Source organism: Erythrolamprus reginae, chromosome 2 (assembly GCF_031021105.1).
Source record: "Erythrolamprus reginae isolate rEryReg1 chromosome 2, rEryReg1.hap1, whole genome shotgun sequence".
Classification (NCBI taxonomy): domain Eukaryota; kingdom Metazoa; phylum Chordata; class Lepidosauria; order Squamata; family Dipsadidae; genus Erythrolamprus; species Erythrolamprus reginae.
The window spans coordinates 112,730,015-112,746,276 of record NC_091951.1 but is presented as its reverse complement, the minus strand read 5'-3'; the positions used below and the strand labels follow the sequence as shown (position 1 = coordinate 112,746,276).

General features: G+C 38.0%; 1 protein-coding gene across 3 annotated transcripts in view; it reads left to right on the top strand.

The window, feature by feature from the left end:
• SPOCK1 (SPARC (osteonectin), cwcv and kazal like domains proteoglycan 1) overlaps positions 1–16,262 on the top strand; it is a 585,260-nt gene that overhangs the window by 272,354 nt on the left and 296,644 nt on the right. For all 3 annotated transcript variants that reach the window (XM_070739206.1, XM_070739208.1, XM_070739207.1), the window contains exon 4: positions 6,423–6,537. In XM_070739206.1, the coding sequence (XP_070595307.1) occupies positions 6,423–6,537 (115 nt within the window). The remainder of the gene's footprint in view (positions 1–6,422; positions 6,538–16,262) is intronic.

The window sequence follows — 16,262 nt, the reverse complement described above, 5'->3', positions numbered from 1 at the left end:
TAACAAGTGATGTTATGATGATGTCTCTGACCCGGATCGGTCATTGCTGGTCTGTGGGCACTGCCATTTTAAAAGTTTCTTCTGAGCATGTGCAGTAGCTGAGTTCTAGTACTGTGTGTGTGGTCACCATCTTTTTTCTAGTTTTGGTGGTTGGGGGGAGGAGTTGAATTTTTTGTCACTGTGCATATGCATACCTAGGAGTTGCACCCACACAGCACAGGAGGGAGCAAACCGGTAGTAAAGTAAGTTGGAACCCAGCCCTGCCGATAATATATTTTGATACTAAATTGACATGGTAGCTGGGCTGAAAGGTGAGAAAAGTTGACTCTTTGGAAGACATGGGTGTGAATGTTATACCTCTATTTCCTAACCACTTCCTTATGATTTCTTGGTAGGAGTTATACAGTAAAAATATTTACATCCCGGCAAAATGGACTTGCTTTGGAAGCCTTGCACCACCATATGCAGCTAGTTCTTTGCACAATGTAGCTTTGCTGGGGGAAATGTCTGTTTTATACAGTGCTTTTGAATAAGTAAAGAGTATCAAATAGAACATGTACCAACATGTATGCAGTTGACAGAAATGTTCAATTCCTCCAAAGTCTATGGAGACATGTTTCGTTATTTATTAGTTAAATAACTGAATAGTAATAGCACTTAGCCTTATATACCGCTTCACAGTATTTTATAGCCTTCTCTAAGCCACTTACAGAGTCAGCATATTGTCCCCAACAATCTGGGTTCTCATTTTATGAAACTCAGAAGAATGGAAGGCTGAGTCAACCTTGAGCCATGTGAGATCTGAATTTCCAAATTGCAGAAAACCCGCAGTCAGCACAAGCAGCTTGCAGTACTGCACTCTATCCACTGGGCCATCGTGGATCATACGTAGTGATGGGCAAAACCCGGAATGGGGGGAAACACCATTCTGGTGGTGGCAACAGAGCACATAGGCTTGTTCCGTTGCCACTGAGCATGCATGTGTGTGCATGCACAACCAGACCATTTCCAGTTAAAAAATACCTGTTTTTTTGCTTCTGCGCATGTGTGGAAGCACATTTCAGCTGATACGCATGTACAGCAGCCGGAATCTTGCTGTGGCTCTTAGAGCGGCAGCTGGCAAAAGTGGCCAGCCTAAGGTCCAGCTGCATGCCTGCTCTCTCACGCCGCAGAAGAGAGATGCCTATGGCACAGGAACAACAGAGAAGGCCGCATGGCCGGAGCTCAGGGACACTGGGCCTGCTCCTCATGCCATGCTCTCAGTTCCCAGGTAAGAGGTGGGTGGGCCGCTCGTAGCGTGGTGGGCGGTGGTGTGGCAGAGCAGGAGGTGGTGGGGAGCCACTGTCGCAACAGCGGGCAGGGCAAAAGGCAGCCAGTGGCTGCAGGGAGCCGCTACATTAAAGAGGCGCTGGGGATGGACAGGGCAAAAGGCAGCCAGCAGCTGCAGAGTACTACTGCCATGAGAGGCATGGGCAAAAGGCAGCCAACAGTTGCAGAGAGCCACTGCCATGAGAGGCATGGATGTGGGCAGGGCAAATGGCCGACGGCAGCTACAGGAAGCTGCTGCCATGAGAGGCGCAGGTGACAGGCAGGGCAAAAGGCAGCAGGGAGCTGCTGTGACAGTCATGGGGGGGGCAACAATGGTGAGCAAGGCAAATGGCGGTGGGCAATGGCCAGTGGCCATTTAATTTTTTTAGCCTGTTTCTGAGTTTTTTCGCTTCTGCGCATGCACAGAAGCGAAAAAACCCAGAAATCTTATCCTCATGTGCGAATCACACATGGAGGGCACATGCACTCAGGGCGCGGGGGGCGCAGTGGGGAAGCACGCAGTCTCAGCCCATTCCGGTAGGGCTGGGAATGCTAGCCCGCCCCTGCTCATATGGAAACTATTTACCAATAAGATACTCCAACACTAAACACTGGAGAATCCAGATACTAGAGATAAATGAAGGGCGTATATGGACACATGTTGATTGAAACAGAGTGCTTAAAAGATATGTAATCTTTTCAGTCCTAGAAACACTAATTATGCAACCAAGCATTGAAGGACTTTTAACTTCATTATTACTACATATGCCAATAATGGTAGATTTAAGACTATGGTTATTTTACAATTATTTATATTCCGTTGTCAGTTATATAAATCTAATCAAAATATTTTACAATCAATTTCAACAATCATAAATAAGAACAGCAATGGCAACATTGTTCCATACCTCCCACAGGAAGTTGAGCTAATGGTCCTGTGGAGTCATATTGTGAAAACCAGAGTTTCTCAGGGCAACCTTTTATGTCAGCAACCGATCACTGCCCAGCTTTGGGGCTCAAGCCTGCAAGAAAAATCCCATTAAGTCATGGGAAGTGCAGAAGAGGAAAAATGCCAGAATTAAACTGCAGTTTGGGGTCAGTTTTTGCCGACCAAAAACTGCCTGGCTTCATCCTAGCATGGAGTGAAATTGTTACTTCCCTGTGCTGTGTTGCATGTCTGAGTTACTTAACTCACTTGCAGAAGGGAATATTTGTAGCTCAGAGTTGACCTGTGGGGTCTCTCATACTCTCTGAACTTGGTTGTTTTCTTGCAGACCTTCAAACTATGTAGGTAATATCATCAGCGCACTAATGACATTGCCTAGTTTGATTATAAAATATCTTTAAAATATTAACCAAGCTCAGAGAGCGCTATGGCTGCCTCAGTCCTTAACTCAAGTATGATCCTAGAATCTGTTTAAACCAGTGCCTATGAATCACTGCCAAATTCTTATCAGTAGACATAACAGGAACAGAGTGAAGTTTCCAGCTGAAAGAAAGGCTTTTGAGATTGTCTTCACTGGCTTTCCTTCCTCCTGTTTTGTTTTTATAAGTATCTTACATCAGAATGTAGTTTTACAAGCATAGAAGAGTTAACAATATTTGAATGGTTTTAATAAGTATTTTTATTATCACTTTCTACACTAATATACAGATCAGAATACAGTAATGCATCAATTTTAACAACTGCTTAAGTTTTGTCATGTATAATAGGGAAAAATGCATATATTAAAAACTTGCAGATAATTTGAAAAGTTGAATGCAATCCTGCTTAACTAATGCCAATGTTTTAAAGTATGAAACTGCCAGGCTTGGCAATGTGTACAACTTAATAGTGATTCCCAGTTGTAGACTAATGGATTAAATGAATCTGTAGTTCAATTATGTTAACTCCAGTTTCCTCAATCTGTTATCTTCCATATGTGTTGGGACTACAACTCCCAGAATTCCAAACCAAGAAAACTAACACATCTGGAATACAGCAGGTTGAACTAGCTGTTTTTTAAGAAATTTCATCTTACCATTTCAGCGGTGTTATACTGCACATGAGAGCAGCTTAGCCTCCAAATGCCGCTTTTGCTGCTGCTAAGGGGTATGGAATTAGTATAGAAATTATTTATGATTACATACATAAATTAAAGTTCCCTTGTTTATTCTTGTTTATTAGACCTCTGAGTTAGCTTCCAATATTAGTAAACAGGAATTTAGTCTAAATGATAATTTGAACATTTGTGTATTGCAGATTTTAGGACCTTTGTTACTTTGTTGATCTAGCAGGCAGCTATTAAGCTATGCGTAATTCCTGATTTGAAAGACCTGATTATTTTGAAGTATATAAAATGGTGCAGTTTAATCTACCTAATTTGTATTAGTTGTTTGCATTACAATTTGGATAGCCACCAGGTTATCCTCTTTATTAGTCCATCCTACTAGAATCCATTTACGGTAACTCACCATAAGGAAAATAGCGCTACCTGATGGCTGACATTGGTATATGCTCCACCAATGGCTGAAAATTGAATATTTAGCTGAGAGGAACCTCTTATGTTTAAATCTTCCAGATCAGCAGTGAGTTGTTCCCTGTTCTAAGAATCATTAGTGCTGATGGCGGGAGTCTCCAGCCATCTGCCCAGGACACTTCTGCACACAAAACGGTAGCAAAAATAACCACTTTTCCAGATAATGCCTGGTGTCAGTTGATATAGGCAATATTTGGATTAAAAGAACAAAAGTTGCTTTTGAGTGCACAAAGACATTCATGACACCAAAGTATAATTTCTTAAAGCAGTAGCATCTTTTCCTTGGCTAATATACTGACTCTAAACCACTTAAAGAGCACTGCAAAGCACTGTAAAGTGGTATATAAGTCTGTTACTTTTGCCATTCTCCCATTTAAAAAATAAATACCTATTTCATGAGGGTACTCATTTCAGCCCCTTTCCTGCTGACATGCTTCTGTTGTTTGTATTTGTGCTCTATACTCTATATATGTAGCATAAGCTAAATGAACCATTTGATATTAAACCTGTTATTACAATATTAGCAAAGCACCAGTAGGTTGCTGGTAGCCCCAAATGATATGTTTCGGATGTGAGATTTTAACTACCATGAAAATCCAAATTGGTGGCTATTTTTCTTTCTCTAAAATTAAAACAAAGTTTCGCTAAATAAAATGCTATTAATTACATGAACCCAGTAACAATGTTCTGCTACATGTATCTTAAAAATAGTACTGTAACACAAAAGTAATTAATTATATTTTATCAATAAAAGCAGTATCATCCTTGTGTGTATGTATACAAATGTTTCAAAGATTATTTGCAAATGAAGGTAATTTTTAAGTGTATTTGCAATAAGCATGGTATGTCCACTCCTTATTAGGATTTGTGTATGGTTCTAGCACTAAATGAAAGTGGAATGTTATGTTTTGGTTCACTTAAGAGTTTTCTTGGATCAATAGATGGAAAAGCATATATTTTAATAACACAAAATTGCTAAACTTCACACGGGGCCCAGGAATTGCTGTATATTCTATTACACAATAGTAATTATTTAATATCTTGGTATGTAATTGTTATTTCAACAGATATAGAAAAAAGTCATGCAGGCCAATATTCTATGCATGACAGCCTTGAAATGTTCCATGTAGCGTTCTTCTTTATTAAAATTAGTTAAAAGCAATTCTAGGATGCAAAAGCCTAGAAAATTGAACAGAGAAACTGATAAAATGATCCCTGTAATTTTGGCTGAGGTTGATTATAAAATTAGAGCATTTTTCTTCAGGCCAATTCTGTCTTCTTATTTTTTAGATAATCATTATCTGTCTAGAATAGAATAGAATTTTATTGGCCAGGTGTGATTGGACACACAAGGAATTTGTCTTGATGCATATGCTCTCAGTGTACATAAAAGAAAAAGATACATTTGTCAAGAATCATGTCTATCCATCAGAATTAATACATCTTTGCCCATGTCAGTTGCAATCTAGATAACCATTGAATCATAGTTCTTTCATATGCATTGGCAATAGTTACGCGTGGTTGTTCCTCAAAAGTAATATTTGGAGGACAGTAGCTAGGATGTTGCATTAACTAAATTCCACAATTGAGAGCAAGTTTGGTGTAGTGACTAAAGGCTAGAAACCAAGAGACTTAAATTGTAACCTTTTAGCCATGAACATGAAACCAGCTGGATGACTTTGGACCAGTCACTTTCTCTCAGGCATAGGAAGAAAGTAATGTTAAATCTCTTTTGAATGTTTTTAACACACACACACACACACAAGCTCACAGGGATTTGTCTGTGAGGTTGCTAGGAGTAAATTCTGACTTTAAAGCACAATATAAAGCATAGGGCTAGCTTAAAGTCCAAATTAATTAGTTTAAAAGTATATTGGATGACCTTGACCATCTGACAATAGCTGAATATCATTCATCACACAGAATTGTGAGGTCAAATGGGTTAAATATTTTACAGCATTTCCAAAACATCTGAGAAGTGGTTTCGATACTTAACTCAGTATTTTGACTAATGAACAAAATGGATAATCTTCTAAATATCATGGCACCGGACCAGGGTATCTACGAGACTGCCTTCTGCCGCACGAATCCCAGCGACCGGTTAGGTCCCACAGAGTTTGTCTCCTCTGGGTCCCGTCAACTAAACAATGTCGTTTGGCGGGACCTAGGGGAAGAGCCTTCTCTGTGGTGGCTCCGACCCTCTGGAATCAGCTCCCTCCAGAGATTAGAACTGCCCCCACCCTCCTTGCCTTTCGTAAACTCCTTAAAACCCACCACTGCCGTCAAGCGTGGGGGAACTGAAACATCTCCCCCTGCCTATGTAGTTTTTTGTGTATGATGACTGTATGTATGTTTTTATATATTGAGGTTTCTTGTTTTTTAGACTTTTTAAATCTATTATTGTTATTTTAGATTCCAACTATTAGATTTGTTATTATATATTGTTTTTAGCATTGCTGTAAGCCGCCCCAAGTCTACAGAGAGGGGCGGCATACAAATCTAATAAATAATAATAATAATAATAATAATAATAATAATAATAATAATAATAATAATAATAATAATATAATCTTCTTTGTGTCTTGTTTTTAATAGCCCTTGACCCATCTAAAGACCCATGTTTGAAGGTAAAATGCAGCCCTCACAAAGTGTGTGTCACTCATGACTACGAGACAGCCACTTGTATAAGCCGCAAACAGTTGGTACACAGGTAAGATTTATGGTTTCAATTAAATATCTGTGTTCAAAAGAATATCCATGATTTCACATTTCTAGGTGATAATATTATGTGGGGAAGAGGGAGAATAAAGGAATGTTCCTCAGTCACTATAAACCAATTTACATTGCGAAAAGTGCTACAGTGCTAAATACTGCTAAAGTTTTCTACATTGGGCTTATAGGTAATTGCCTCCCCTGTACTGTGTCATTCTGAAACACAGATAAACAGTATGGCATTTTTGGAGGGTGAAAAATATTTTCCTAGGAGTAGAGCTACAGTTGGGTATTGAGTAGAGGTGTGCCTGGAGAACTTTTCTGCCCTCGACAAATGATTTCCAATGAAATGTGCTATTTGCAGCAAGCAGAGGAGTCGATGAAATGTCATCGCTTTGGGCTCAGTTCTGCTTTATAGCACATTTTCTCAATGAAAGAGGCTTCTAGGCATAATACAGGAGATTTGCTAGAGGTTGCAAGAACTGAACTTCCATTGTAGTTCCTATTCCCTATACTGATGCAAAACAACTGAAGCTTTCTTGGAGACCAAAAGGCAAATTCACTGAAGAGATGTTCTGTGTATTTATTCACGTTGTACACACAGGCATATTAAAAGGCTTGGCTAAATTCCCAGATAAAATATCTGTCTCTCTCTAAAGTAGAGATCAGAGCTTTCAGTTTACACATGACACCTAGGTATTTGTTAGAAACTTCAACAATGAAAAATAAAGGCAAGATGTTTATGGCAACATCACAACACAAATCCAGCTTTCTGTACTTGTACCCTGGTATGTGCGCTGGAGACAAATTCTTTGTGTGTCTAATCACGCTTGGCTAAATGAAGTATTCTGTCCTGTTCTATGTCAGACGCAAGCAAATAATTCTTGGGATTTGTGGACAAGTCATCATTTCCCTCTCTTTGTGGAATCTATGATAGTTACATTTATCTAGAGAACTGGCATACTATTTTTTTCTCATTCTACTTATTACCTCTACTTACCTCTACTTACGAACTTCATTTTGTTCTGTGATCAGGATCTTAAGTAGAAAAGTTCGTAAGAAGAAGCAATTTTTCCCATAGGAATCAATATAAAAGCAAATAATGTGTGTGATTGGGGAAACCACAGAGAGGGTGAAGGCCCTGTTTCCTCCCAAGAGATTCCTAGAGAGGCCCCGCGGAGGCTTCTCCCGGCCTTTTCTGACCCTGTTTCCTCCCAGGCGATTCCTAGAAAGGCCCCACAGAGGCTTCTCCCCACCTTTTCCAGCCCTGTTTCCTCCCAGGAGATTCCTAGAGAGGCCCCACGGAGGCTTCTCCTGGCCTTTTCCGACCCTGTTTCCTCCCAGGCGATTCCTAGAGAGGCCCCACAGAGGCTCCTCCTCACCTTTTCTGACCCTGTTTCCTCCCAGGAGATTCCTAGAAAGGCCCCATGGAGGCTTCTCCCTGCCTTTTCCAGTTACAGTTTTGGAGGGTTGGGTTTGTAAGTGCAAAATGATTCTTGGGAAGAGACAAAAAAGTCTTGAATACCTGGTCCTTATCTAGAAAAGTTCTTAAGTAGAGGCGCTCTTAGGTAGAGATACCACTGTACTTTCCTATGGCAAACAAAGCTGGTGAGCATGCAAAATATTTCCATCACTCCTAATCTTCAGGCGACCTGATCTGTACTCTGTCTTAAAATAAACATCAACAAGGTACAATGTTGAGTTCATTTTTAATCCTTGCCTGCTTTTAAAAGCTAAGTGGTTTGTGTATTACAAAGTCATATCTATATACCCTTTCTGCATCAGATTTTAAATATATGTTTTCATTTAGTATTTCCATCTGTTTTCTTGTTAGAAAGTCTATTTGCATTTTCTTTTCAGATTCATTACCATAAAGCCTATAAAATTGAGTGACGCGTAGCTCACCTACTTTTTACCTCCTATATATTTCCACGTCTCCCTCTTGTTAGAAGAGTTGGGTTGAATACAATCATTCATTTGGGGATAATTTTCAATAAGTTCATTATCTGATTTTTGGAAATGTATACCTGACAAAATCAAAGGCAGTATGATTCTTGAGCAACTCTTTCCCCACCTTTCTAAATAGTATATGTAGTATGACACTAATACTTCAAATATGGCAAGAACCTATATTCTTTTCTTGATGCTGAGAATGATAATTAATGTGATAGATGATAAAAATGTGAGGGGGAGAGGGGAGAATGATGAAAAGCAAAAAGTGTTTGATTGCGTGAAAGCCCAAGAACTTTGGAAATTCCTTTGTCAAGGACATAGCTAAAGACTTTTGGCATGAATCTCTGTTTGATTAAGGTCAATTTGATTTAATATTCATTATCTAAAAGCAGACAACCATAGGCTTACAGAAGCCTACTAATATACTGTATCTCTTTAGCAGCATCCTTCTATTATCATTTTTTCAACACCTAACAATAGTTTTCCAGTGATATAATGCTGTGAACCCAAACATTCTATGGAAATATAATTATTTTTAGCAATTATAACCTCATAAATTTTCTAATCATTGTTTGAAGGCATTCGACTCAAATGCTTTTTTTAATATTTCAAATTCTCATTCTGTACAATTTCATTAATTCTGGTTTTTAATACATGTCAGACTGGCAGGGGATTTTCATCACACCATGCATAATGCTATACTTAATTTAATGTATTATACAGGTATTAATAGATATATTTAATTATCATCCATGATCATATGAATAGAAGTTAACATTAGGAATTAGCTACAAATAAAAATGTGTGAATCTAAGAAAACCATGACTACTAAAGGTTGAAAGCATTGTTCAGCAATAAAATTTGGACACTGTTATAAAAATTTTGTGGAAAAATAATTGAATTCCATTGAAGTGCTTTCTCTAAACCCTAATAATCTAGATAACATTTTTTATGGCATTACCTTAACAATCCCAGACTGTTTCTGAATTTCCAGGTTTTATGTGCATTTAAGATATAACATCATGGTCACAGAAGTCACTTCTATTTAATCTACTATCATCCCTCTAAAATTGAAAATACACAACAAGATATATACACTATCTGCCATTTGGTTTAACATGTAATGCGCCTAATATACTTGGAGTTAATAATATAATCTAAATACAATATTATACAACATGTTGTGCTACTCATCAGTAAAATAAATGCAGTATAATATAGTCTATATCAGGGATTCACAAGTCTTGGTCCGTGGACATGCCAGTAAACAATCCATGCAAACAAGCAAAGCCCCATCCATGAGATGCAGGCAGCATGGAAAACTACAATCCCTCTGGTCCATAGAAAAACCACAGAACTGATCTGTATGATGAAGAGAACTTTGTTTTGGAGTGAAGAGGAAAAAAGTGCATTGCCGATTCCATAAAAATAAATAAATAAAGGCAACAAAGTCAAAAGTTTTAGAGAGCACAAATATGCCAGAGTAAAACACATTTATTTTATAAGACAGCCAAGTGATTTATTACAATCACTCGAATTTTGGATTTCACAAGAAAGAAATATTCACCTGATAACATACACTACCAGTAAAAGATCTATGTCCATTTGTAGGAGGGGGTATGTTCTTTTAAATGGAACATGATGAATTTATATTCAAACAGATGGTGAAGGAATCTGATCTGGATTCCCAGGAGGGAGGGAGTGCATTCCAGAGGAACAAGAGACAAACCAGTTCAGATACTTTGTGAAAGAGAAAAGGGTGATGTCAATGGAAAGTAGACAACAAGGTTGGATTGTGTTGTGTTCTTTTAGCATATTATTGCTTATTGATCTGGACAAGTTTTTTATTTCAAAATTACCCAGTAGCTTGTTTTTTTAATCATATCTAGAGTATGATCAAGAAATAAATGTACATATGTAGATTTATTTTATTTATTTTATTTATTTATCTTTTATAAATATTTCATTTTTTTAAACAACTTAAATGGCTTCCCAACTTAAAAACACATTCTAAGCTACTGCGGCTACCAGTGCTCTGCATGCACAGCTTCAGGTCTCTGGCATGCCTGAGTGTCCCAGCGAGATTTTGCTTCTGCTCATGCACATGAAGCAACATCTCACAAGGGGAAGCACATGTGTGTGAAAGTACAGCAGTTTGTTTTTGCTTCCATGCATGTAAAGAAGCAAAAAATCACCGAAATCTCTCTCATGTGCATGTCCCTTCATGACATTTTGCTTCCTGTGCATATGCATGCACATGCCAGAGCCTCAAAGCTGTGCGCACAGCTCCATTATTACTGCTAGTATGGCATCCTCATCCGTACTGGTAGGAACCTGATACTGGACTTGATGTGCAGGAAGCCAACATCAGCTAAAAAACTGGCAATATATTTTTTTCATTATTGGTTATATAATTTGTTTCTTATCCTGGGACAAGTATATTCACCTTCATTCATGAATTTGTTTTGTATATAAATATGGATTATCCCATAATAATCCTTTTTTTTACCTGCATCTTAAATTAACTGAGAATCTATTCAAATAGAAATTGTTATTTAGTATGTACAAGTCATCAATAATATTGCTTAATTAATTCTATATGTGTAAGAGGTTAATACTAGACACACTAAAAATAATAGCTTATTTAGAGTAAAGGCTGTAGGAGATAAACATGGAATAGGAAAATGTCCTTAGTACTAATAACAGTTCAGGCTTTCATAGTACTAGAATTTGTTTTTCGGGGAAAGCTTTTATTAAACCCTTTCTTCAGTTTCTAGTATTCCTATTTCACTCAGGGAAAGTGTTAAATATGCAACCTTGTTTTAAAAAAAACAATTTTACAGGGATAGGATGAATTCCAATCACAGAGTATATTATAAATTTGAAAGAGTTTATATCATGTTTTCAAATTATCTTTTAAAAAGGATTGAAGCTAATTTGGAAATGATTAGTATATTAAATTCTTTCTGCAATCCTGCAACCATTATTAATTAAATACCTTAGTGACTAATATTTAGAGGACATTTGTGCCTCTCAGTGTTAATATAATCAAATGGAGGCAAAACTTGATTTTACCAAGCTGTTCTGAGGAAAAATAAAAGGAAAATACTCTGAACAAAATAATATGGCTTGGATCTTCAAAATGGCAATTTAATATTGTGATTGTTCATTTTAGGCAGCATATTTCAGCTTATCTGAAAAAGACCTAAATATTTTATACCTTGCTGTCACAATTTGTAGCAGATTAATCAATAGCAAGTAAATCCCAAGGACTGAGGTATCTACATAAACTATCAATTATTAGTTGCACCTGTATCTCCAATAAGTACTATTAGGGGACTTCCGGCAGTGACCTCATCGTGGAGTGGACAAGGAGGTGAAGTTCTGCTTCTGAACCCGAAAATAGCTTCCCCAGGAGCCCTTTGAGGACATTACTAATCCAGAGAGATTGGTAAAGCAAAGAAGGAGCTCTGAAGACTTGTATGGAGAGGAGTGGCATTCTTATAGCTGGTGAAGAAAAGGATCTGTCTTTATGGCCGATCAGGAGCAATGACAACTGCATAAGAGGAAAGCGAAGCGTGGAAAATAGCAGCTTTGATTGGTGATCGAGAATACCCCAGAAGGAAGTGAGGAGTACGATGTGAAATTGAAGTAAGGATAGAGAAAAGGTTAAGGAGAAGGATGGAATTACTTGATAGAAGGTCTGAACAAAAGGGAGTAGAGTTATAAAACGGAGTGGATTTAACACAAAGACAGGAGAGCCAGAACTGTGATTTGACAAATATTTGAAGGATTTAAATAACATTAATACAAAAGAATTGTGATAACATCTTGAACTTTGCAAGAACTGGACTTTGGAGAGGAGGAACCTTTTCAGCAGAAAAAAAAATCACCTGATGATTCAGCAATTTTTGGAAAGCTTAATTCATTCCACTGCCAAATAAATGAAATAAACTGGAATTGATTGGGAAAATGGTAAACTCTAATATCAAACATTGAAACCTTTCTTATTCTTGGAAGATAAAACATTTATATACCCTTAATTTATATACAAGTGTGGAAGATAATAGGTACCATCAGGTAGATTCATAGAGTTAATTGAATATTTAGTAAAAAAATTAAAAAGTGGAAAGTTTGTGTGATACAGAACAAAAAAGATTTCAGGGGGAAAGGGGGATTGGTTAAATAAATAATTGAATTGAGAATTATTTATAAGTAGAGTATGACATATTGTTACTTTTTTTCTTAAGTGATTATATCTTTAGATTATAGTATATTGGAATAATGAATGATACTGTACAGATAAAAATATTGGTTCTGAGAAATGTATATTTGTGTCTATAATTGTGAATATAAGATAGTAATGTACATAGGCTTTCTAAAGATCAATATAAAGTATAGTAAATAATTGTGGGTTAAGGAAACATAAATTTATACTTAGAATTAAGTCATTTGGTAAATGATTTGAAACACATAGAGATACTGTATATTGTTAAGTGTATATAAAAGAAGAAAATTTTATTATTAGAGTGATAAGATTAACTGGATAGTAATTGTCATATATTATTGTGGAGTAAAATATCTCAGACGATTAAGATGTCAAGCACAGTGACGGTAACTAAAATAGGGGGGGAAACCAACCGCAAACCTCACATCTGCAGCTGCATCACCTTCACAATGGATACTATGCTGGCAAAAGAAAAATCTGAATCAACATTCAATTTACAAAGTATGCAGGCCACACTGCAAATGATACAGGAATCAATGATGAAGACACAAGAGGCTATTGCAGATAATCGCGAGGAGGCAAAAATACATCACAATGAAATCAAAAATGAAATTGGAGAAATGAGAGGGGGAAAGTCAAAAATATGAATGATAGAATAGAGACAATGCAAGAGATAGTAGATAATAAAAAGGTAGGTAGTAAAATAGAACTTATGGAACAATTTCACTTCTATTAAAGTCCAGAAAATAGGTTAAAAACCTGTATATTGCAGAAGTTACTTGGAGCTATACCCTACTTTGGGTGTTGTGTGTTGTCAATTTTTTTCTGCATTTTTATTTTTTATCTTGTTTACTATAATTGGGAGTGTGAGCCACTTAGACTCGCACAATAATATAACCCAAAACAATAACTAATAAAAATGTTCATAAAAGGAAAACATATGGACAATATGAAAACAAAATCTGAATTCATTGGAAGGCAAAATAAGCATCTAACATAGGAAAAAACCTTGCTGCATCTTGGGATTAAACTGAGCATCCAGCAGGCAGAAGGTTGAAGGTGACCTTAGTCTCAAGTGACACAATATCTTTTAATTCTCATATGATGCTGTCCAATTGAAAAATTGTTATTGGACCCTTAGGACGTATGCTCCCATTCATTTGAATTCATTACCTGATTGTATTATTATACATTAACCCTATTAATATTCATTATTTCTCATTTGACTTAAGTAGGTGCTTAAGTCATTGGAATTTCATTAAAATGATCATGGTCTATCATTTGTAGATAATTTCTGGAATTTTTTGTTATTATTATTCTAGATCACATCATAATATTTAATTTGATACCTTTCAGATGTATTAGGACTATTGCTTACAAAATCTCCAGCCAGTAGAACAAAATATAATCTCTCTCTCTCTCCCTCCCTCCTCCCCCCTCTGTCTCTTTGTCTCTCTCATCTCTCTCTCTCTCTCTCTCTCTCTCTCTCTCTCTCTCTCTCTCACACACACACACACACACACACACACACACACTTACTTACAGGGTGAAAAAAGACTATCATATCTATATTGGTTAGGGCAGTGTTTCCCAACCTTGGCAACTTGAAGCTATCTGGACTGAATGCTGGCTGGGGAATTCTGGAAATTGAAGTCCAAATAGCTTCAAGTTGCCAAGGTTGGAAAACACTGGGTTAGGGTGTATGCAGCAATCTCTAATTTTGCTCTTATTCTAGATCAAGAATTCAAATAAACACAAAGCAGAAAGTAAATTTGTCATCAGTACTTACAAGGAGGGACAAACCAAATTCTGTACAGCTGACATAACTGTTCAAGTGACAGGAGTGGCATAAAATATTAGCCTAGTTTAGAGCAAAGAATCAGTTCAAAGGAGAGATGGGGATTCTCATTTCAGACTTTCTGCAATGTTCATATTATAGTAAAGCAAGATAAGGAAGTCTTAATTTTTGTGTCTGTCCTTTCAGAAAGCTTGATCAGCAAACATTGGGTTAGTGTCAAAGTTAGTGTCAAACTAAAGCTATGGTTTAGGGTTATGGGGGCTCAGCAATAAATGTTTTTTTTTAAACTAAAATGTCTACTCCGGAATTAGCAGGGAAAAGTCAAGGACAAGTTTCATACAGATAAGTTGTTTTCATTGCAGATAAAAGAAGTCTGATAGCAGCCTCAGGGTTTAAATCATCTCTGTTTCCCCCCCCCCCCCCCTGCACTTATGCAGTAACAATCTTCTTGACACTTGTTTGTCAGCCTTGAAAACAAAATCTTCCTTGTCTTTTGAGAAAGGTCCTGTTTGATCTCAGGGTCCTTGTTTCACCCTCCCTAAATTCAGCTTAAGATCTTTTCCAACAGTTTGTTATTTTTCAAGGGCATGTCCCAAGAGAATGTTCATAATGTAATGGGATTCCTAGAAAAATAACGTTTGGGAGGGGCCAAATATTACAAAGCTGATGCTAGAATGTTGAATTGTCTATATTAAAATCAAATGATGTGATGTAATCACCATTTTCTCCTTTTTTAATGCAAGTGGTCTTATTTCATTACTTCTTAATCTGTCACTTCTTGTCGCTCTCATTTTTCAGAATCTATTCTTCCCCTTTTCCGTTAATAAGTCTACAATTGCCTGCTTAGCATTCTGCCAAAACTCATCAAGAGTTCTACCCACAGATTTCCAATTTAGTCATTTTCTATCAGCTTAATTTGACCAATGAACCACAAATGACATTATTTATGGGCACCAGCCATATAAGTACAGTCTGTTTCAGGCTCACTAATGCTTGTCTAAATTTAACCGAAAGATTCATTAGAGTACTTTAAAAATGGATTAATACAGCATTATTTGGTTAAATGTTATTTTTTTAAAGACAAATAATCCACTCTGAATCCTAGGCAAAGACAGCTTATTTCTTATTTAAGAGAAAAAGAACAAAAGGAAAACAAAGATGAAGACAAATACCAGTGATCCCTCGATTATCGCGAGGGTTCCGTTCCAAGACCCCTCGCGATAATCGATTTTTCGCAAAGTAGCGGTGGGGAAGTAAAAACACCATCTGCGCATGCGCGCCCTTTTTTCCATGGCCGCGCATGCGCAGATGGTGGAGCCGGGGAGTTCGGAAGCCGACAGATTTCTTTCAATGTCGGCTGCCCCCGCCCCCCAGCACCCGCTCGCCCGCCGTTCGCCGTTCGCCTGCCTGCCCGGCCGGCCGCTCGCTCACTCGCCGCTCTCCCGTTCGCTCGGCCAGCCGCTGCCCGGCTGGGGAGGTGGATTCGCTGCCCCCACCAGCCCGATCTCCCTCCGGTGGCTGCCGCCCCCACCAGCCCGATCTGGGGAGGTGGATTCGCCGCTCCTCGCCGCCTTTGCCTCGCTTCGCCTCAGCTGCTGCCCGCTGCCTTCATCTTCTCCCCAAACTCCTCCTTCCCCGCCAAAGCAGCCACCGCAGAAGGTGAGCGATGCAGGGCAGCCCAATGCCGCCGGGAGGGGAATCCAAGCCAGTGGCTGGGGACGCGGATCCACTGCCCTCGCAGCCC